The sequence below is a fragment of the Ptychodera flava genome, chromosome 6 (genome assembly GCF_041260155.1).
Source record: "Ptychodera flava strain L36383 chromosome 6, AS_Pfla_20210202, whole genome shotgun sequence".
Classification (NCBI taxonomy): domain Eukaryota; kingdom Metazoa; phylum Hemichordata; class Enteropneusta; family Ptychoderidae; genus Ptychodera; species Ptychodera flava.
In genome coordinates, this window is record NC_091933.1 from 27506303 (window position 1) to 27531247 (window position 24945).

A 24945-nucleotide genomic window follows, 5' to 3' on the forward strand; every position below is an offset into this window, starting at 1 on the left:
AAGCTGAACATTTTCGTATTTTTTTTTCATAGTTCTTTTCTGGAAAATAACCGTACTTTTATTGCTCCCCTAAAAGTGTGTTGAAATCGACAGTATGTGACTTGTTAGTAATCACAGCGCATTTTGTTCATAATTGGATCACAGTTATTTGAGAAATTTGAATTCTGGCCCATAATGAATTTCAGTTGTCACTAAATAATAACATTAGATATTACACGCAGACAGCTTTGGGAGTAGGATTCGAAACTGTGTGTTACAAAGTCGACATCAAAACAGGTCACATAATCAGTATCATTAAGGTCAATGAATTATTTGCTATGTCCAGGAAAAGAACAATTATGAACCACAGTTTACAGTGGTGGTGAAAAAACTCGGGGAAAATAGACAAAAACAATTATACAAATAATAGTTCGGAGACTACAGCTTCACTTCTGAGAGGTGAAGAAGATACGGCCTTTCGATGTTTACAAATTTGTTTCCTGTCCTGAATATTTATTTACAATGTATTAGGCCCATTAAGTGTATCTTTTTGCATTTTTAAACTCAAAACACACCATCTAGTCTGATTTCCGTCATTCACCTATATTTTCTTTGAAAATGTCATTATTCCAATCTTTGGTCAAGTTGGTGTTGGATTAGGTCGAGTCAATTCAGGCTCTTACGCCGATATTGATTTTAGTCGCAAATTATTTAGTTGTTAAACTTTAAGTTATTACCAAAAATTGTTTGAAAAACAGTCAGTGGCCTTCTTCGGTAGGCATTTTTACATAAGTTGCATGTGATTTCAAACTAAAAATGCAAAAAGATGCAGCTAATGGGGCTTTAAAAGACTCCGTCTCTTCTAGAGGCTATTAAGTATTCACTGGACCTAAATTCAGTTCTAAAGTTCATGGCCTACGGGCGGAGATAAGTGTTAGTTTACAGACTACAGGTCCAGTTTCCCAGCATGCCTCGATACCTGAAGCAGAGCAGCATATTTTTATACTCTTTTTAAAACTTTTATGTGAGCATACGGAGCATAGTGGTTTTAATGTAATTAATTATTCGCCACAATTATCGTAAAGTTGCTTTTTTGGCATTTCAAATGCATTTGAGTGTATAAAACAGACGGACCAAACTGACTTTTATAGAAGAGATGGATAATCATAATCCGGGCTTCCATTCTCATTCCGTAACATACGAGGGCGATGGATTTAGCGCGTGACAGCCCTTTTTCTGAATGCATTATAATAAAAGAGAACGTCTAAAATTGGTTCAGTTTGTATAATAATGTGTTCTAATTTCATTCGAAAAACAAGTCAGCTCACCCCTTCCGAACGATGTAATAGCTGCTGCCATTTCACCTCAGAAAGATTGTAGTAGACAAGTCGGACACCACCTGTAACTTCTTTATTGTATTTATTCAGTTTCATCCTCAGAAACAATATAGTTTGTAATCTTCTTCCTCGAGTAATTTGAGTTACATACAAAGTGCATGTACCGCCATTACCAACAAAATGCTTCGCGTACGATATTAATGTGCAATGTTGCTGTTGAAATATGAATTCTTGTCTGGGCTTGAATTAATTTGCCAAGTTATATTTGACATAACGCACATACAGGTTGCGTTGAAAAGTTGATCTCAAGGCATTTCAGCGTGTTTTTGAGAACCTCTAGAACAAGAAACCGCTATTTACAGACAGAGCGAGCATAATACAAACTATACCAGCGGTTTCAGCTAACAGAATTTTACAGTAAAGAACACAGTGGTCATCTCATAGATAACAGTTACTGTTACAATGTAAACCATAACTGCCGACGCGAAGGTCCAGTTCCTCATCAGACAGACATCAACATGGCGTCTTTTTTATAACACTCTAAACGATTCATTTGTGTGTGTGCTAAAAGGTAACCATTAGGTCACTAAGAAAAACGAGCTTACTTGTTGACACAAATGACCAATATTTTCGCTCCTGCAACTTCTTGTCGCTTTCCAGAGAAGGTGGGACAAGGTTAATTGGTGATTATACATGAGAAATCGATCACCCGTCTTTCATTAATTTAAAATTCAAGGATACTGCCTCAAACATACATAGGCATACTCATATACATAATGCATAACACATACATATCACACAAAATGCATACACACTAACACCTATATATGAACACATACATACCTACTACCTACCTACCTACCTACCTACCTACCTACCTACCTACCTACTCACTTACTAGTATCTACGTAACTACTTATGCACACTTTATGATGTGATGGGTATTAATTGAAGTGGATTTGACACATCCTTGAAACAAATTAGTGATACGCGATCGATTTCTCTGTGAGTACCCATTGACCTTATCACTAACAAAGAGTCTGGCAAAGTACCGTGAAAGATTAAAATCCGGAATACATAAACGTCACGGCCCCTCTCATATTTTAAGCGATTTATTGTTTTTCACCATGAGAAAGACAAAAATTGCCATACACACAAAGGCTGGGATTTCGAACGGAAATGATGCTATCTGATTCACTGCAAGGGGTTCTGTAAGTTGTCGTCGGATTACACAACTTACCTTTAAAGGGTCTGTATGCTGTGCACTGTGCTCAGAACTACCCTGGGAGATTTCCCTTCTTGTCCTCGGCCAAACATCCTAATGGCATTTGTGCAGCGTTATATTCATTTTAATTGGTTTAAAGGATCGAACCGAGAATGCACGAGGGCCCTTAACCGGAGTTCATCTTAAGAACGCCCGGAAGGCTACAGCAATTCTGAACCGTAGACCGATAATTGTTCTCCCTGAGCCCCCTAAAAAAGGTGCTCCAGCGGTTGATCCGTTTCATGGCTTATGGAAAAGTAGGGATATTTTGAAAGCTTGTTGACAGACAGCTGGGGAACTGAGATCATCCCGGGGCGAGTTGCGGTGCGTAAGGGGACAATGATGACTTCATATCGATGATCAATGCCAGATGTGTGGCCACTCACACCTGGGGCTACTTTCACGATCTGTGATCAGTGCGAATGTGAGCCCATCTCATCTTTCCTCAAAGATATCACCGATTCGTCAAATGAAATCCATCTAAAAGGTACTCTTCGCGGAGATCTCCGGGTAAACGCTATGGCCATCTTAACCGGAAATCCCTACCCCCCAAGATTTGTGAGACATTGTTTCTGTCGTCATGGCGACATGGGTGAGAGGGAAAGTTTTGATCCATCAAAGGTGGCCGACTGATGTTTGCCAACAGCCTTGTTTTTTTGTTGGCAGATTTGTCACCGCTCACACACAAGACTGAGGGCAAATTTGCCCTTGGAGCTGGACGCTGAGACATAACAAGCTGTACACAGGTATACGAAAAAGTCTTGCCACTGTACAGGCGTCGTCTGTCGGTTTGCAAAATTTGATCAAACAAGAGAATCTTAAAACTGCGCAGAAATGCCATTACAGAAACGTGAAAATCATCGAACTTGATTCTGGTAGTTAGTGATCGTTTGTTACATGGGACAGAAAACAAGTATTCGTTATTTGAGAGTCACATTTCGTTGTCTGCAGTTGATTCTTAGCATTCAGCTGCGACACATGAAGATACACTTTATGCGGGTCCAGATCCTTAACTCCATACGTACAAGTGAGATAGCACGGTCTTTCGCTCTCTCCCTCTCTCGTTGCTACGAACCAAACCTCTAGCCCCGGCGTCTAACTCCGAGACATTGTCATTCGCGTGTCGCCACGTACATCGCAACACCGGACGGGCTTTCTTCAACGAACACACGCGACATCCAGACTCTTGCCTGAGTCAATATTTAAGGTTCAGTATTTTTCAAAGTGGTAACACATATGTAAACCTTTGTATTTGTGTGCAGGATCGAAAGAGGTGGGAGACGGAGGAGTGGTGACAATTGACTTTAATAAGTGCACGACGCAAGTAGTGAAAGTCGCCCGTATATATAATTGCGACTCATGCAGTCAACCAATAACCCACGATTGTAACTTGGAAGAAACATTGCCTACATTTTTTACTATAGCCGAAACTTATAAATCTTTACGCTTGTCATGATAGAATGTAACAACGGTAGAGATTGACCGCCTTTGAAAATACAGGTAGTATGTGAAAGCAATAACTTCGTCTGTCTTGGGCTGGACGACATCCACACTGAACGACTTTTGCTCTGGAAAAGACACCGGCTTTGTCAAATCGGCATTCAAGGCTAAAATTGAGTTCACTAGATACAAGAGGCCACATCCCACTCTTTAAGATCATAGTTCACGGGCCACAGAGGAAGTTTAAAGCAACGACAAACTTGAAAAGACGGGCAAGATACCACTAGGATGGTTCCACTCGATCCATCTAACACAATACTCTTACATTAGGGACAATAAACTTTGCTTGGAACAAGCTTGTTTTATTTCATTCGTCATAAATATGTAATGTCTTCATATCTCATCAAAATAAATATTTTTCATTACTAGTAATTTTCTTAGCCCATTTAAGAAGGTGTGTATATATTAGAATTCTTTATAATATTCACATAAATGTATCTTGCATGACCAGCTGCAGGAACGGTATTCTCATGTAACTCTAATTATTTGTGTTGTCGATCACTTATGTTTGTTGACTAAATTACAAACATTTTTATTGTTATGGAAAATTGCATTATTTAGAAGGTTGACACCATTCTTGTGTATGTATATAACGGATAAATAATCTGAGGTACAAATTTCTAAACGAATGCAGCATGGAAAGAATCCAGGATAAAAAAGACAAAGAGAGGCTTGGTAGCAGTAAAATCGCAGCCATATTTCCACTGCATGCATGAGTCACAGTACCAGTGAAAAACTCATGCTCAAAATTAATAACTTATAAAAACATGTTTTGTGAGTGAAATTCATTTCTTTAGCAAATTTGAGCTCACGATGGCTTAATATGGAAGGCTAAAACCGCAAACTGTTCACAAAATAAGAAAGGAACTGAGGTTGAAAGTTCATTAGTGAAACCAACATTTAAAAGAAAAACAAACTTCTGGCAAAATCAACAGAATTATCAACCGATATGATGTAATATGGACATCACAGATACACACCTGTATAATGTATAACAAACACATAGTCTTTGGCGTCAACTCTATTCTACTTTCTGTACATTTCTGATGAAAATTAGCCCAGAAAATATTTCATATAAAATTTGAATCAATAAATATAGAATTCCACTTCCTATTCTGGATACTGATTAAAGATTCTGATTCTTGTTGTAATAAACAGCCAATGCTAATAGTATGAGATATTGCAAATATATTGTTTGACTGAAAGGAATGAGAGAGACTAGATTTTATTAAACATAACCACGTCAATTCTTTGAAGTCACAGAACTGCAAGACAGTACATTTTATGATAACATTACTGGCTTAAAAATGTAAAATTTCAGTTGGACTATTTCTGAATTGTATAAATTCCTTTGCACTGTGTGTCATGATTTATTTCATAGAAAGTACAGGTGGTTCTGATCAAATTGTTAGGTCTATAAGCTATCACTACTTTATGTTATATTAAAATGGCACACTCAACTTAATGAGAATTGCTCCCAACAGGGCAATTCTCCAGATCACAGAACACACAAGAAAGACAAAATTATCTTGTTGGTTAGTGTAAACAGACACATTACTGGAGCACACAAATACAAATTAGTCTAACACTAAAACATTGTCCGTATAAAGCAACAGGAAAAAAGCACATTCAAGACTGATGAACAAAAGATCCAGTACTTCTTGACATAGATTTTGTAGTTTGATGCAATTCTCTGAGTACTTTGAGGTAATTCATTGCCGGTATGTGCTCTCCTGCTTACAATGACAAAAGTCACAGACATGGTGGAAAAACATTTTCAAAGGGGTATTTATTCAAAAAGGTTTGACTGAACTTGAAAATTATGGCCAGCCACTTGTCGCCTTTGCAGTCAATTTTTCCCATTATGTTATCCTCCGCCACCGACATCAAAGCTAAAAGGCACTTTATCTCAGTTTCTCATCATTTTCATATAGAACAACACACAAACACAGACACTGGTCCCTGAGGCACTGCACTGCGAAACCATCACCAGGTGTCGGGACAGTCAACTCTGATTAAACAAACTCATTCCACTCTACAAAGCTGAAATCAATGGGGGGAATAATCCCCACACCCTCCTCTGTCACCACAAATTACCATTTTACATTTCGAAAGGGGTCAAGCAAAAAACACACTAATTCGAAAATTTTAAACTTCCTGGATTTTCATCAAAACTACAACAAAAAACATGAAATCCATAGAAAAAACATGTGTAGCGATGACTGGGAAAAGGACACTACTTGAACGTCACACATTTTGTAAAAAGGGTTCCATATTGCACACTCTAAATCCATCAACAGGATTTTCCAACTTTAAGGCAATGCTTTCAGCCGGGAGTGCAAACTTGCCGTAGGGCACAGTCTCTCTGGAAAGAGACAAGTAGACTACGGAAACGTCCATGAAACTTTTTACAAAGTCCACTCCTGGGCACTTGAAAGACACCAGAGAAAAATGTGTAGTCAAAGTCTTAATGGGCTGTCCCAGCCAACTCTGACCAATGGCTGTATTTAAGAGAGCACTTTGTGGAGTGCCACCAAGGTGTCAAAAGCACCGAGTCTTTTTCTTTCAAGGGCGTGAAAATATTTCACAACGGCCAGAAGAATTTCACCGCAATCATTCACGCTGGATGACAATGATTGGAAGTCTGTCTAGGTATGAATGGAAGAACCACAAATACTTTTATTTGTGAAGGAAGACGGAGAAAATTCAAGTCTAAGAATTGTGAGCCGTCACTGTGCACTAAGATCACTTCATGGTGATGCTATGTGCATATACACTGTGACTATGTAATCTTAAGCTCAAGAGCAGCTGAATTTTGTACTTTTTTGAAGGAAATGATCTATTTTTACAAAAAATGTTGAAGAGAAGCTTAGAATGGACTTTTTCATGGTGAGAGAGTCTTGCCCACCCCTTCATCTTTATCTGAGGTTCAGTCCTGGATTTCAAAATGACAGGCCTTGTATTTCTATGAGGAATAAGAGGTGAAAACGGGGCAACATCCACTGCACACCATGGACAGTTTTGTTGCACATATTCTGTATTTTAAAAACATTATTCGCCAGATCTTTGACAGACAGCAACGTCGTTTGTATAGCTGCGGCTCCAAGTGCCCTGGCTATCCATACTGATGTGCAATGTTAGTTTCTGACTCCTGTCACTTTCATGCTATGTGTCATCACTTTAGTCACTTCACGCAATCAGATTTGTCACGGTGCATTACCACTTCGCAGCTTCCCCATGTTTCAAATTTGTCACGTCATTCTACAAGGTATATATGTCATCAAGTTCTGTCACACTTCACCTGATCCAATTTGTCACGGTATGTTGTTCACTTTGTCAGTTGCCACAAACTTCCATTTGTCACTCTATCTGATCCACAGTAGCTGCCTGACGTGATCCATGGCATCTACTGGTATGTGTGTGCAGCCGTGACTGACATGGACACAGCTAAAATGTAAATCCTCAACTTCTGTCAAAGAGCTGGGACTTATACGAATCAAAGTGGATTCTTCATCTCCTCTCCTTCATTTTTTGATACTTGCATTACTTTAAATATTCCTCTGCAATTCTTCATTGTCAGTGTGACATGTTTTTGTGATACTTTTCCAGATCACTCAACGACAACTGAAGATTAAAGTCAAGCACTAATTGACAGACACAAAACTTAATGCATGCCACACTGACATGTAATGCATGCCACACTGACATGAGTCATGGTGACATGAATTTCGAGTTCTCTGTCTCCTGGCCTGGGTTGTCTGCACATGGTTCACACTCATTGAGTAGTCAGAAACTGACACGCTTCGCAAATTATTGTAATATTGAAGTTTCAACTCCCATATAAGGTCAAGTTGCCATGGCAGCCTGCTATCTGCAACCAATCACCATGTAGAAATCAACCTCCACAGATTCTGCTGAGCAGTATCTCAGAATAGAGCGCGTTGATATTGCCATCCACATGATAGTAAGTCGGCACACCGTTCTCGCCATCCTCATCCTCTTCATCCAGGCCGTCATCTATGTGGTAGAAAGCTGGTTTCTCTGCCACGTAGAACTCTGGTGTCTCCGTGGAGGGTTTCACATTTCCAGCACTCACTTCTCTGACCTGCATGGAGGACAAGGTACACATGAATGAAAGCAATGATGTCCTGACTTTTACCTACACAGTTGAACCGTATAAAAAGACAGCTGATTGGTTCATCTATTGAAATGTGATTTCTAAACTTGCCCTTCATCTGTCATTATCAATATGTACACATTGCAGTATACGGTACAAACTTGAACTTGTAGACAACACATTAACTCAAAGTCTGCAGCTGTTTGTATAGCTATTTTTGATACCTACACATTATTAAACTGATTTCCTAAAAAACACTGCATGACTGTCTCTCATTACAATATGAATAACTGTTGGATTACGACTAATTTCAAAGTTGATATTAAAAATTGTTCCATCATAGCCAGTGAGTACTGACAAAGACCACAGCTGACTGGTTTCGGTTCTGATGTATTGAAATAAACTGTGAGGGGGAGCTAGTGCCCTGCAACATACAGCCACAATGTTTTCTATCCTTTAGAGGGTGATTGACCCACTTCAAACACATATGACATTGACAGTGTGGTACATATATACTTACTTTGTGGAAGTGACAGGCACATTTCCCTTGGAGGAAATCCTTATACCTTGCCATTGTCATGTTCAGAGTCTCGATGACATCATAGCCAAGACTGACGGCATAGTCGTGAAGGCCGGCGTTATGTAGTAGGAGTTTACTTTGTTCTTTCTGAGATGAGAGAATAAAGAAACAATCGGTGAATTATATCATACAGTTAAGATTCTCAGAGTATATTTATGTGTACGTTCTTTGACTCCTAAATACTGGTAATGTGTGTGTGTCTGTGTATGTGTGTCTATCTGTGTGTGCATATACAGTATATGAGTCAAACATTTTTTTAACACATACTCTTCTGCAGGTCAATGGACACTTTGGATAAAGTGAGCTTGTTGTGAAGAGCTGTATATACTTTAAGTAGCTATTGTTACAGTCATGCCAGACTAACATACTCCACTAACCAAAGTCTCTGGAGTCTCCTACTATGCACAATAAAATTCCAATGACCTGTGTCTGTGTCACTGGCTCCGTGATTAATATGATAACATGCCATGCATACGATTACATGTCTTTTCAGCTGGCTCAGCTTAACTCACAGGAAACACTTTCATGTTCCTTCTCATTGTCCTCTGTGTGTTCAACAAGTGTATTAAAGGCTCATCGGCTGTAATCTCTTTGTAATTTACTGACATCAAAATATTTGAAATTTTCTCGGATATTCTGTGAATGCTGCTCATTAAAAGGAAATCGCCTTTCATTGAAGTACAACAACATTCATTGGTGATTGAATGGGCCGCTAAATTTTAATAGTTTTACACTTTACGTCAAATTTCCTGCTATTTTCAAAAGATAGGCAACACTATAAAGAAGATAGATAATACAACATCCAAGTGGAGTGAATTCAGTGCCAAGTGTTCCAGCGGATGATAACATCTTATTTCTGTGAGAATTCTCTCATGTGCACATCAACCATAATCCTGTTTTCTGTATATTTGTATGGATGGGCTGTCTTTGAGGGGGGCACCCATGTATTGTTTGTCTTGTTCAAACTTGCATATGCGTTTCCAGTCTGAGGTTTATAATACTCCAAGAATACTCCCCTCATCAAGTGCATTTGCAAGAACACTTGTTAACAATAGTTGGATAGCCAAATCATGGAAATATTGCAAAGTGATGCAGCTGATAGGCCCGTAGTTTATAGGTCTGCAGCAACTGTACCCAACATCTTACACACTATAATAGTAGCTTTCAGTATAAAAGTTAGCAATGATTGAAACCCAGAGAAATTATAACTATTGTTCTGAAACGATATGGAGCAAGCAATTATATATATATGCATAAAATGTGTGACTTTTAGTAATTTTAGTGGACTTTTGTTTTTTTCAGTTCCTGTGATTCATCGCTGTATGTTTGATCAGTAGTGGATTAGATAGCTAAAATCATTGACACTATGTCTGGTGACATGTTGTGGCATGATTCACAAATTTCATCAGCTGAAGGTGCTTGATTCATTTCTGTCAACTTCTTGAAAATGTATCACAGTTACACAGGAGATATTTTGCAGTCTGGGTAGAGCATTGACTCCAGAAAAAAAAAAACCAAAGACAATAACTTAAACAGTGCATTTCTCTTCAGACAATCAATGGTCTGACCTTATGATATGAAAGTTGACTGGCAAATCATTCCAGCTATTGACTACTCTTTCAATGGCATGGCATGTTACTCCATAAAATGCTCTATTTCCTGACTAAATGTATTCATTTATGCAAATTGTATTCATAAGCATTGTTTGCATATGCAAATCGATGGATAACGAGTCATCAGTAAAGAATATTCATCGGCCTTAAATCGCGCACAATCTAGTCCACTTTCCCCAGATGCCTCTTCTAGGCCAACAGTTCACACAATTGTCAAACGCAGGTGCCCACACATTATGGTAGTCTCCCATTATCAAAGGGTAACATGGTCCCCAGTGAGTGTCAGATCACTATGGCAAGTCAAACAAGCCGTGATGAGGGTCCTACAAAAGCCGAAGAGGATTACACTCTGTCCGTACAAAGTATCTTTCTGTGTCTAGCTCACAATGAGCAGTGACAATACGCAAGCACAAAACTGTCTCCCTCTGACCCTGTCCTCTGCCACATTGCCACACTGTATTATCCCACACAACAAGTCCCTGCATTGTTCCAGTCTGGCTGCATTACAACACAAGTAAAATATTTACTTATTTTGTTTCATACCAGGCACAGTCCTAACCAGCAGTTCTATCGATGCGGACATGTCACTGAGTCTACCAATGGCTGTGGGAGTATTGTAGGTGACACTGGTCAACCTTCTCACTGTTACAATTGCTTCCTGTTTGATGACAAGCCAGACTGTTTTCTCTTTTTTTTTCTTTTTTCAGAACCCTAACAATTAAAGACTCTGATACTTCCTTTGCCAGAGTCCTCTCTCTAAGTCTTGTTTTCATGTGAGGTTTTCATGATAGACGTTGTGGAATTAAACTCTTTGTGTGTCATTAAAAAGCCAAACTTGACCACACACATCACCACAAACATAGTAAACGCAAACATCATGAACATGCCTACACTAAACCTATGCAATGGCGAATGACCTTCACACCTATACACTCCTAGTGTCATTTAATTTGAAGTTTGGTTTCTTTGGATGAGTGCGACAACTGTACAAGGAGACTCAAGCTGTAATCCACGAGCAGACAAGAAAAAGAATATGAAGGGAAAAAAAAGAAAGTCAATGTCCATTGTTTGTCTCAACTGTACTGGACAACATTGCGGTCAATGGTTTTGCAGTCAAGGATCATGGTGCAAATGACCACACAATCAGCGAAGTCAATAACTATAATGATTGAGAAAAAAACCTGAAATTGCATTTTAAGGTCAGCCAGCATTGCTGTTCAATGCAAAAGTAATTATGTTTCCGGGCGATACTTACAAGCGAGAGACAGTGAACTCCGTCTACGGGCTGATGAAAGCCAGCTCCAAGGCCTTTCATCACTTTCTTGATTCCAGTCAAACCTTCCCTGTGAAAGGAGAAAACCCCAAAAAGTAATGAAACTATCAAACATCAAGGTCAGTAAGCGATGTGAACTTGACTGAAGCAAACACGTCTGCAAGTAATCTGTTTCTATAATGAAGTTTGAAGGGAACATGTTTGTATGGTGAATTGGTTTAATTTGCTGTTCTTTGTTGTGTTGGCTAAAACTTCGCACCTTGTCAATAAAAAAGAGAACTGAAAGGACCTGGCTCCTTTTGACAAGTAAACACAGTACCCATATCTAGTACTTTAAATAGTAAATACTGTTAAAGGGGTTTGGTTTGGTTATTTTTTATTTGAAACCAGACATCGATGTCATTCTGTCTACGTATAAATATAACTGTTTCTCATACTTCAATGTAAAAGCGCAGACGTAATGTAATTCCATTAGACGTGTTGTTTCAAGCCCATGAGCACGGTAAAAGCTCTGCTAGCTTTGACAGGTCCCCATTCACCATGCCTCGCTGGATGGACAACTTGTATATTTTGCCATGGAAGTTCATCCGTGGAGGGCAGGACACAGATGAGTGTATGCATTCAGCTTGCAATCACAACACAGTGTTTGTAGAATTTTTCAGATGTGAGGACTTTGTGATCTTTGTTGGTAGAATCAACCAATCCATTAACCCCGGACTTTTGGTGATTTGTGATGGGTGCAACTTTTTTGTTTTGTGAGTGACAGGAACGACTGAAACGTAACGTTTCTGTTGAAACACAATGTTTCTGCTGACGAGAGAATGGTAGGAACATTTGTCCCTCAGGACATTTTATTTTCTAATATGACCCTATGAGTATGAGGCTGATCCTAGCTGGTCTTGCAAAACTTTGGAGGGCTATAATTAGTGTGAACTTTGGGACATTTTTTGCAAAATTTCTGACAATCTTCCAAACTCTGATAGCAATTTGAGTAAAAGAAAAAAAAAATAAAATCACTAAAAATTAGGAGTAAAAAAGGCAGTGACAGTCACTCCAGTTAGTGTTCAACAGATTGGCTTGACATTGACCATGACTCTTACCTGCCAAGTAAGTAAGGAATATTCAGTCTCTCACCTTTGTAATGACTGCTGTATAACATTGAGATGATGGGTAGCCAGCCAGTGTACGCCACCTACAATCAACACTGTATTGGTGTTATTCTCCAGGGGCAAAGTCTTCCGCAAGAGCTGGTACAGAGCCTTGTCGAAGACGGGCCTCTGGTTGGCCGGCAGCCAGAACTGCGGGTAGTAGGCGAAGCTGACCAGCGTCTGGTTGTTGTTGACGTTGGTGTATACCTTGATGTTGTGCGTCTTGTCCCACTGCATCAGCGTGCCGTTCACTTGCTCCATCAGGTAGTACATCATACCACGATTTGTGGAATCGCCGATGAATAAGACCTGAGTGAGTGAGAGAAAAATGGTTGGTTGACATCATTCGAGAAGGATACTGTTGATCACTAGTGGAATTTTTTACAAGAAGATAACCCATGACTAGATGTACAGAGTACAGAGTATTTTGAATTTGAGACCTGGAGTAATCATTGGATTTCCACAATCAAGGACTTCTGGTAATTGATTGATGGCCGAGGCATATGCACTTGACAATGAACAATTGATAAGATCATTCTTGTATACCTGTTTGATGTGCGATACTGCACAGTGCCAATCATCTGGCATCCTTCAGTCACCATGAGCCATGAGAATTGCTTCATGTGAAAACACAAACGCTATAATCATTTTAATCACTGCTGACAACGAAGGCTACTGTCACCCATGAGGACTTTTTCTGCTCTCTTCAAGAGTTGATGAAGTGCTCCTAATTTCTCAACGCACGTTACCAGGACCAAAGTCAATTTCATTGAAGTTCAAGTATATGTGTAGACTTTGGTCCAAGTTGATGGATTTAAAAAAAGAAATTACATCGTTTGCAACATCTTGAAATGCAAAAACCTAACAGTCCAATAAGAGGAAAATGTCAGCGTTGAGTAACGATATACAGAATGGGCTGCACGGTACAGAGATTAACTATAAGTAGAATCGCATTCTCTTTAACCACAGTTTCAAATAAAACCAACATAAACACACCAGAAGGTCTTATAAATGACTGAATTCACTGATTTAAATGATCGTCAAGTTTCAGCACTTCACATGAGGGTTTCAAGAAAAGTCTGGTCACTCACACAGCAAGTGAATGTCAAGCATTCTCAAACAATCATCAGCAGTGTCCATACAATCTCTCTCTTGAGAGAGAAACACTCCAATTTCACACACAAACACAGGTACACACAGATTCAAGAGAAAAGTCCTGTGAAACTGCCTTATTGACAATGAAAACAAAAAAGCCGGTAATAACACTTTAATCACTGTTGACAAGATCTCCATGGTGTTCACTTGACTAGGTACCGTGTAACAACAAACGGTGTACTTTGGGTAGTATTAGCCACTTGGTGCTGTGTGCTCATACAAGCTTTCATTGTCCAGATGAGAGCTTGCATGGATAAAGGTAAGCTATTAGAGTCTTCAACTGAGTAAACATAACATTTGATCTGATACTTCCATGGCCTGCTTAATTTCTGTATGTGTTTGCGATAGAAACATATTCACTGCAGAACTCTCTCTCTCTCTCTCTCTCTCTCTCTCTCTCTCTCTCTCTCTCTCTCTCTCTCTCTCTCTCTCTCTCTCTCTCTCTCTCTTTCTCTCTCTCTCTCTCTCTCTCTCCCTCCCCTTAACTGAAATCTTACTTCACTAAATATCAACATTTTGATTATATATCTGATAGCATGAAACTTTGAATTAATAAAAAATATAAGCTCATATTTTCCTGAAAATGTTGTTTGCCCATTAATTGAGTAACATTATTAAAGATCACGTCATGCTTGTAAAAATTTTGAAAAAAACTGAGGAAACTAAAAAACAAATCACCATTTGAGTTTACTCTTTTAAACTGCTGATGTAGGGTCACTGTATCTTTCTTTGTTATATTTTCAACATTTTTGAGTACACTGTGTGTTGGTTCAATAGGTAGTGCACAGTGGAGCTTGATTTACAATGTTGACAGCTAGCTGCTTCTGTCAACCTGGCCTGAAGCTGACTCTGCTTGCACTTTGCCAGTGACATGGCATCATCCAGTCACGTGACATTTGGAGGAGGGTGCTTGGCACAACCTGAGTGCATTTGAGAACCCACCTCATACAGCAATAGCATGCGATAAATTATACACCAATGATTATGACCCACGATGACGATACAACCCAAATTGGCAGGCACAAGGGATTGTCAAAACAGTCCAGGGGTTGATGTAAAAAGTTGCAGAGAGAGAGAGAGGGTCAGGGAGAGATAATGTAGCACTTCCATTAGAGGGATCAAATATCGGCTGTTTAGGGCAGGGTCAGGACTTGACGTGAGAGTTCTAGCATCACTTTAGGTGCTTCAACACTTGAGTAAAATACCTCCTCACTCTCACGACTGATACTCTCAAGGCATATTGGCAATTCTACTGAGATAGATACCAGCCACATCGGGCGAGGGAGTTGAAAAGTGCCCGATGATAAAACACGCACAAACAGCAACTGGACAACATCTTTAATAGAACATTACACTTGAGAGAAAAGAAGTCCAATGGGAGCAGGCAGATGTTCGATCCCCACTGAAAATAATCCTGAATTTTTGTGCTCGATTTTAAGGATGTGGCTTGAAATTTCTTCCTTTGTCGTTCATGTTAACCCCTGCAGGAGTATTTTCCATTTGTTAAAATTTGGCAATACACTTGAAAAGATTTGGATTATGTGTACTGTATAACACTACTGCCAGGCTAGTGCAAGGACAGCTGATGAAAATATGATACTCCTGTACTGACGGCACAGTGTGAAGGCTTATCTATCCCTGTAAGTTTTCATTTGTTCATATGCATTGCTCACACCATTGAAACACCAGCTGGTCAGTTTTACGCCAAAATCATGGTAATCTACTGACAAAAGTCTCCACATATCTTTGGCAATTAGGAACCAGACCCCCAACTTTCTAACTTCTAAATAAATTGTCAACATCATGTACACATAAACAAGGGAATACCACACACAGCTGAGATGTTTGTGACCAAAAGCAAAAAAAAAGCTCCTTGAAAAAACAAAGAGTCTAAGCCATGGCATTGAATGGTTTACGTTCAAGAAGCCATTAAGCAAAGAACTTGAGATGTATTGACTGTCAAACATCTTGAAGTGAGACAGCAGCACCCACTACTGTACTTAAGCCCAGTAAGCAGAGTCAAACAGGGTGTAAAGTTTCACAGAAGTGTCTCAATTGAGGATATAATGGCTTTTGTTGGTGGATGATGTCGCGGTTTTCCAGAGAGTACGAATCTTTCAACTCAAAACAAGTAACATGTTTGGGTGAAGGTGACCATGGTTGACCTGAATTGACCTTTATCAGATCACAATAATGACCAAACGCCGCATTGGGACAAAAGACTGCAACGTTTACACAGTGAGTCAGAACTCATTTTATAAATAAGTATCTACTGCCTTCATAACATTGAAAGTTCTCTAGGTGTTTGGCAAAAATTGATAAAAGGAATGTCAACTGGAAAACTACCCATATTCTGATAAAATTTCAGTAACTGATGCCTCAAATAATTGCATCTCACACTGAAACGTTACTAATCATTCTACCCGACTTTGAATATTTTGAATATTTTCTTATGTAAAGAGAAATTCTCTCCATCATCAACGTAATCATAACCAGTGAAAACTTATCGGGATGGCACTTGTATTATACAGACAGTGACTTCTGGATCATGTGGATTGTTGTCATCCTGATGTGCGCCCTCATGGGGTGGGTTTGATATCAAATTTTTTTTGAAGAGCGGACAATGTCCTACTGGTGATATTGACCCAAAGGCTGGGAATGAAAACGCTAAACACAATGAATGAATGCTTGTTAACAGTAGTGCTGTAAGATATTATATTATAATCTTCAAAATGGCCAACTGTCATTAGAAGTTTCATTTTCACTGGGAGCGATGCTCATGAAAGACAGTAGGCATTGATACTGTCATCCTCTTTCATTTGATGAGACCGATAAAAATGTTGTTAAGTCACACACCTTTTTACTAGCAAGGCACTGCCTCAGATTCTGTCTAGGCATTTTCACATGCCGGCATTTATGTGGATACCAGTCGGCAAGTTTCCAGAGGCAAGTACTCCGTCGTTCACAGTCTGAGCACGGAAGAACCCAGTGACCTGACCAATAAACAAAGAATGACAAATTGTGTTGTAAGAAACAAAAAAACAACAATGCGTGACATGAGAGAGAGAAGAAACACAGAACATGTAATTGGGGGTAAAAGCAAGGTCTCTGTTTGGCCCTGTGTGTTCCTTTTCAACTTTGCTTTCACAGACCGCCTCTATTTACTATGATGAATGTGTTTATTTTCATTGCCACACTGTAGTTTAGTCAAAGCACACTTTCGAGGATGAATAGCAATTTGGTAATTTGAATTCAGTGTGTTGTAGAGATAGAGAGACCAACAGGACATCAACGATGACAGTTGTATGTTTTTGCCATAATTGGGATACAGATAGGAAGATTAATACTTTCATACTAGTATAAATATCAGTTTACAGGAATTACTTTAACTATTTCATAACGTACACACTGAAACAGAACTGACATCATTTACCCAAGTCCACTTGGCCTTGCAGTTAAATTTGCAACGGATATGTGTGCGCAAGTGAGTTAAGGCAGGGGTCCAGCTGGGGTCCAGACCGAATTTCGAGCTGAATTTCATTTCTCCAAAACTACTGGTCATATTTTGATGAAATTTTGTACACATACGTAGTTTTGATAGCTCTTTCACTTTATGTCACTTAAAACTGCATAAAAGGTGTCACGTGATTTTTATATTGACATTTTCGCGCCAAAATCGCGTATATTATTTATCGGCATATTCCAACTTGTAAACCACATTTAAACTATGTTTTTTCGGCATATGATAATAGAATGGGTTCAATACAATCGTTCAACATCCTTTACAAAGAGAAATTCCTTAGTTAATCGCCGCAAATTTGTGCCAAATACGTACGATTTGTAGGAAAAGTCAATTCTTGGTTGAGTTTCGGTGATTTTTTAAAGAAACGCTACCAAATCATACATGTTTAAGGTATTGTTGTAAAGATATTTTAAGCCTTAGTTTGGGGATAGCAAAATTTTAGGAAAAAAATGCAATCTACAAGTTGGAATTTTCGAAAGAAACCTGGTCGCTTTGTGCGCGATCGGGCCATCTCGTAAGCAATCCAAAAGGTCATGACCCCGTCGCCTGTTACTGAAACAATTTGTAATTTTAAGTTGAAAGTGGCTGCACACATCATCCCTCTTGTCTTGTTTGTGCTTTTATGTGTTTTCTGTCTGTATCGGGTAAGGTGGTTAGTGAGAAAATTAACAAATTGGTTGTTATAGCCATGGTGAGACGTGGAAGTATGTCTCAGACCACCGTGACCTTTTGACCCCCCACGTTTCCTACCAGTTCGTTCCTTAGTGGCTTATAAACATGGAGGTACCAAATGTATCTCCATGACATAAGCACATCTCTTCCTTAATTTTATATTGTATCTATGTTGTTGATCTCTTCATTCTTCTTGCAGGGAAGCAAGAATACTCATGTTTGGATCGTTTTGTGTCCGACTCTGTTCATTAACCCTTGTCATCTCGTTCCTCATGCCGTGGACTTTGGCCTCAGGATGGCTGATGTATGGATTTCGTTTGTACGCGATGATCGGCCTATTCTATGTGTTCGAAGTTCCACACAGCGCTTATGGGCTATCTTTTGTTGTGAACACTAGTGTGTCCTTTGTCACTTCGTTGGCTCGATGATGTTCCAGTTAGGAACTTTGTTTGTGATATGATTTCAGAGATATTCTGTTGTTTATGTGTGGGCAGTGTTGTTTTATTAATATTCATGAGCCCTAATGCATATTCATGATAACGTTTGACGCCCATGCCTTAACCTACTTGCGTGGAGTAAAATATTTCATTCATACAACTAGCAGTACCAATGCTATATGTGAGGTATGGATGAGGTATGGATAAGCGATACGGACTTTGTGAGGCTACTGTAAAAATCTTTTTTAGCAAACTACATCATTGCCTCAGAGGTGGATGTCGGTGAAGGCAAACGATGTACCTTGGCAGATGATCACACATCCAATGACAAGAAGCTAAATTCTATTGAGATGAAAAGTACAACCATACCTGGAGCATCTCCTGAATGACATGGTGGCAACTTGGCAACGGCTGACTGGAACTGATTCCATGTTATGCCAGACACTAAGTTCAAACCACACGGTTCTTTAGGAAAGACTCGAAGATCACACTCCTGCCATGTAAAGAATATGTGTTACAATACTTTGTGTAAGACTGCTTTATTACCCTAAAAGAGAATATACTCAATCCTGTAAAGTTTCTGTAGCTTTGTATTATCTAAGTTAAGATACAGGAAACAGTCCATGTTGACTTTTTGCATCTTGAATAATTCAAACTGATTAAGTAATAAGTCAACTCACAACGGTTGAATGCATAATCAATTAAAAAATAGCCCTATATCCTTTAATGATAATTTTCTGGTAATTGTATATCAATGATTAGTCATAATGAGTAATCATAAATGTACAATTAGGCCAAAGTAATTGAATCGATTCTTAAATGGAGACTCATATCACATCCAAACAATCACATAAATGTAAAACTTATACTTCAATCACTCTGGCCTTCAATCAGCAATCAAACTGCCCTCTAGATGGCGCTATTGCAAAGACCAAGTGTGGGCTGTGACTTGGTTGAAATCAAACAGCTGGGAAGTGTTCCACTTTGCTCTTTATTTGAGAAAGATTGGGCAAGTGGGCAACAAAGTGAGAAGATAAGACAATAAATGATGAATCACACCTACCTGAATCAAACTACAAACTTGATACTGCATTTCAGGACTGAATATCCCATCATCCTCTGATAGTTTCTTTCTATAGACATGGACAGTGTAGGTGTTTATCACCCAGGGTTCTGAGTGTGTGACATCAACCACATGCATGCTGACCCTGTTCTCTCCAATGCCCAGGCTGTAATTTGCCGGCCTGAGAAAAAAATGTAAAATTGCAGTGCTTTGTGTAACTCAGGATTTGAAACTCTATCTGTACTTGTACCAAATATACTATGGAATACCATACACCATGATATTGGCACAACAAATTTGTCCTTTTGACGTAAAATAACCTTTAGCCGAGCCACAGTAACTTCTTACAACCTGTTCAACTATCAGGTCAAACCCTGAAATTTTAGAGTGTTGACTTTTCCTTCTATTTTGGGGTTAATATGAACAAAGAGACACTGACAGGGAATTGCATATAGTGTACTAGTACTTTGGAAGTATGATATGAGATTTTAGAACCACCGCTCGTGTGAAACTATGACTTTCAGTGTTTGTGACCAAAGGCTGCCATTACTTGCCTGCTTGATCCATACTTGTCATCTAGCCTTGCCTCACAGTCACAGCTTGCTGCAAAGGCCCACACTTTGATAAGTACTGTGTCGTAGGGTACAGTCACATGGTAGTTAGTTACTATGGCATCAAATGTAGGACTGAGGTTGATGTCAGGGTCCATGTATAACCCTACTAAGTATGGCATGGTTCCTTTGTCTGGAGAAAATGAGAGGAAAATAAATAAATAAATAAATAAATTGTAATATTATATAAACACTATTAAAACACATAGACTGGTAAAACACTACTGTAACAGTTAAATTTCATCATGAGTCAAAGCCATATTTTGACAGCCATAATATATATTGATGAAATTTCATGAATATTCAATGGTTCTTCTTCTCAAACAATGACTATCAATGATGAGATCATGCTATTCTAATGGAGCATGACTTTTATCATGATCTGAGTCATTCCAGCAGAGACAAAAATTATCTGAGACGCCCTCATACACAGCTCAATGTATTGCCTTTGTTTTTCTTCACTCACCCTCACTGCACTGTGGCCTTCTGTACTTGACATCCACAACTGGCTCATCATCAAAGACATTGTCAATCAGATTTGCAATGTATCCGTCTTTGGGTCTTCTCCTCTCTGTCTGGTTGAGGTAGATGTCATCGTTGATGACGGGGCCAATGTCTTCTAGATCGTCTGCATTTTCTGTCTCTTTGGAGAAGTAATACTGTTCAACAGTCGAGATGACTGGATGGAGTTCTGCTGTGTTGTGGTGTACTGCGTCTGATGAAGACAGCTGCATGTTTTGCATTGCTGGAAGCTGTACTTCACTCTGTCTGCCAGCAAGGTTCCAATTCATGCTGCCAACTCTTCGGAGATCTCTAAGTAGCAGGCTGTATTTGGCGCAATCATAGGATGGGTATAACTGGGAATAAATAGCCAACCAGACAATCAGAAATGACATTCTTATCATAGTTACAGTGTGTTCTATTTTGCCATTCTTTGACTGAGACAAATTTGCAAAGAATTTTTGAAATGTGTGGATGCACTCAAATTTTTTTTCTGGGGCACAACTGATGAACATTGGGTCACATCTTCATTATAGTAGTAGAAAATAACACTTGTATGACGGTGCCTTTGGTAGTGAATACCCCTAAGATAGTGTTAAATCATAAGACAGCTTAGCATGGGGCCAGTGTATTTCAGTCTTGCCTCCTCTTGATCTCAATGGCATGCATTGGCCCACACATGAGAGCCCTAATGTTTTCCACCAACCCAACCATTTTCACCCATCATGCCATGTAGAGGTGTCACTCTGCCATAAAGTCAAACAACTAGACCAGGCAAAATTATGACAGTGAAATGGGTAAAGCTGCAGTCTTTGTCATTGCAAATCAATACAAACCTGCTGAAAGCTGCCTTTGCTGGCTGCTTCCCTTCTGGAATCAAGTAAATACTCCAGATCTTGTCTGGTAAGACAAAGCTGATGTGATGGTTGACAGTTGAGCCCCTGAAAAATAAATACAAAATACAAACACAAATGTTTTCATATCTTTGGGAAAAATACCTTTGAAATTGCCTGCAACACCACATGTGTATGGTGGTGAGTGCACTTTGCTTCATTTGCGTCATATTCTGATTTTATGTTTTCGTTTCAAATTCCATACATGTGCGTATGTTTCAAATCAATACATTCCAGCTGGTGTACATACATAACTTATTATTTTTTACATGAGTGAACAAGGATAATAAATCCACCAAACAAGCTGTTTCACAATTGCACACTAAATATTTCCTCTTGGAAAGATAAACTGGCTATGAAACAAATATCCCAAGCTCTCCAACGTAATGAAACATTATTATTAAATACACAAACACAGTGCTTTACCAGAAAACAAATTCTGTACCGTGCAGACATACCTACAAATACACTGTCACTTACTTTATACACTAAAGTGGAATACATTCTTTGGGTTTTGAAACATTTGAATTGCTGAATATTTGACAACAATCAGAGGTGAGCAAACTTGCATTCTGTATTTGGTGATCCTAACTACCGATGTACAGTAAAGCCAGTGGTGCCATTAGCTTGATAAATTTCTTACTGTTCAAGTCCATTAACTAACATTCAACAGTCTGGCAAACCACAGGAATGGCAAATTCATGGTGGTGCTGGACTTTTGAATGGTAAATTTACCGGCCCTTGTGTCCTATTATGGGTTTAAGAGTTTCCCGGTCTGAATGTCATTTGTTGTGACTTCTCGTTTTCTTTTTTATTAATCACACTTTAGTAAATTCATATCACTCCATTATTTAAGTAAATGGAATTTTGTCTGTGGATATATTGATCTTGTGTTGGTATCTGATGATCATGCTGACCCTACAGAACAAAGGATGACCCCGGATGACCTATCAGAGTTCTGCAAAACAATACTTTGAGAGAGAATGAGGGGGGTAACAGAGTTAATGAGCTTAAATGAGAAATACCGGTGTTTTGTTGATAAAGGTTGCCTTATCACATTTGATGTGAGCACTGAAGCAGAGCTCACATTAACCCTTTTCCTGCCAAGTCCATATTTCACCACCAGGTCAAGATAGTTAAAATTAATGAAACACAACGTATTCCATATGATGTATCTTAACATAATACTGTACATTTGAAGGCTGTTGAAAACATAATACTGTAAAGTTGATTTTTTTCTGGACAAAAGATGCTATAACATACCAAGCCAAGTGGGTGAAAATAAGTCATGTTTTGGCTCAATACCGCTTTTTACTGACTTGGCTGATGGGTATGTGATACAGTTATTACTGTCTGGCAGGAAAAGGGTTAATGAGTTAATGTATGGTACTCACCACAACTCCAATGTTAGAGTCCAACTGTTCTAATGCCTCAGATACTTCCTCTGCCACTGAAGTCTTGGAAAATAGAATTCCCACTGTGTCATCAATTGCATTCTGCTTGATAGTATTACTGGCCCAACCATCATCACTGGATGAAGCCTGCATGTGTGGTTGTCCATTCACCTGGAGACAAAAAGAATTGTGTTTAACCTTTCTAAAGCATACTTAACTTTTCTGACAGTTTGTTTCACACTTCATATGACAGAGGACACAGGTACGGAAAACAAATGATTTTTCTAGCTACCTGTGGATTGGTGCAGCTTTGCCAAATGTTTAAATGTGTAAATTTAAATACACTATTATCAGTTGTGGGGTAGTGGCATGTCTTTTAAAATACATGTATATAAATCTGATACTCTGTATCCACCATGTCTGAAAATTTCAAAAGTAGAGAGCTTTTCAGAGGCATATACGAAAACAGTCAGCTACTTGTGCCATGCTAACTTATGTATTGGCAGCAAATACAATCAAATACTGAGAAAAGTACAATGCTGAATTTCATTCGTCCAGAAAATAATTCTCACCTAACGGTATAATTTGTGTTTTTGAATATTTTTATCACCTATGTATTGAAATGTCTCTTCTATACACTCATTTTGCCTGACTCTGTTGGTCATGTGTTAAATTTTGCATATAAAGCTGGTTTTGCATGTCAGTTTGATGTTTCTTACCTCCACTACAATGGGATGCAGAGAAGCATTGAAGATTAAATCAAAGCCCAGCAACTGGAAGCAATTTTTACACCTGCAGGACAAAAACACAGAAACAAAAGAAACTAACATCAAAAGATACTCCCAAAAAATGAGGGTCGGATTTACATTCTTAGGTATCACAACAAATATTACTGATCAAATTCCAAGATAAATTATTGATTTACATCAAAGAACCATAACAAGGGAATTGCCCCTCAAAGGCAAACAGCCAAGTATGGGCAAAAATAAAGATAAGTTTGCCATGCTTGTAGGTATGAAAAACAGATCAGTTCAGAAAATGATCTCATTGCTTAGGGATGATGTACGCATGTAACTTTCAACCAGATACCAAGATCAGGAATTGGTAGACTCGTAATGTGACCGATGAACCTGTAGGGGTCATCTGAGGGTGACTGACTGACCGACTGACCTGTAAGGGTCATCCACTGGTGACTTTTTGAACCCACTGAAGTGAGCTGCTAGGGTAGACTCTGCAACCAGCAGGGTCTGTACGATAATAGATTCCATGTTTTTGAAGGCGATGGTAGCTGCCTCTGGTCCATGATTATGCTTTAAATATTGCTTCAACTGGGCGAAGTACCACGTTCTGTTAGGAACCTAAATGATAGATAAGACAGGACAGTTATATACTCACCCTTTAATCTTTCATCATTTGATCTTGTTGCAAACCTGCCGTGAATGAGTCCACACTTTTGCAAACGCTTTTGATTTTATATGCTACTGTATTTATGCTACAAATTCTTACTTAATGAAGTAGAAAAAAATATTCTGAGAGTACAAAGGACGATATCCTGCCTTTTTAAAGCTTCTTTGGTCCAGTCTGTAGTGCACAAGCCCTTCTGAGTGGATGAATGCCCTGAGTGGTGAGACTGACGTAACCAGGACATAGGCACGGACGTTGAAAGGCATACCGAATATCAGCAGCGGGTTGGCAAAATACTGCTGTACGACGGCCTTCTTGGTCTGATATCTGTTTGGAAACAGAAGCAACAGTGTAACACAGCGTCTATTTCTTCACATTCATCTGGTTTCAATAAAAACAAAACAGATGTGTGATGTGTACATACATTTGGGATTAACACTAATATACAGTACTGTATGTAAAATGTGCCAGAGAGATTGTT

At 38.9% G+C, this 24945-nt stretch overlaps 1 protein-coding gene across 1 annotated transcript in view; it reads right to left on the bottom strand.

The window, feature by feature from the left end:
* Positions 1-4361: 4361 nt before the first annotated feature.
* Positions 4362-24945, bottom strand: part of LOC139135368 (cadherin-like and PC-esterase domain-containing protein 1) — a 50870-nt gene continuing 30286 nt past the window's right edge. Inside the window, exons 6-19 of the mRNA XM_070702730.1 lie at positions 24617-24791; positions 24231-24418; positions 23780-23852; positions 23061-23231; positions 21610-21714; positions 20739-21129; positions 20216-20405; positions 19662-19842; positions 18968-19091; positions 16823-16959; positions 12798-13120; positions 11646-11733; positions 8718-8864; positions 4362-8185 (exon numbers count right to left, since the gene is read on the bottom strand). Of these exons, the coding sequence (XP_070558831.1) occupies positions 7976-8185; positions 8718-8864; positions 11646-11733; positions 12798-13120; positions 16823-16959; positions 18968-19091; positions 19662-19842; positions 20216-20405; positions 20739-21129; positions 21610-21714; positions 23061-23231; positions 23780-23852; positions 24231-24418; positions 24617-24791 (2503 nt within the window). The 3' untranslated portion in view covers positions 4362-7975. The remainder of the gene's footprint in view (positions 8186-8717; positions 8865-11645; positions 11734-12797; positions 13121-16822; positions 16960-18967; positions 19092-19661; positions 19843-20215; positions 20406-20738; positions 21130-21609; positions 21715-23060; positions 23232-23779; positions 23853-24230; positions 24419-24616; positions 24792-24945) is intronic.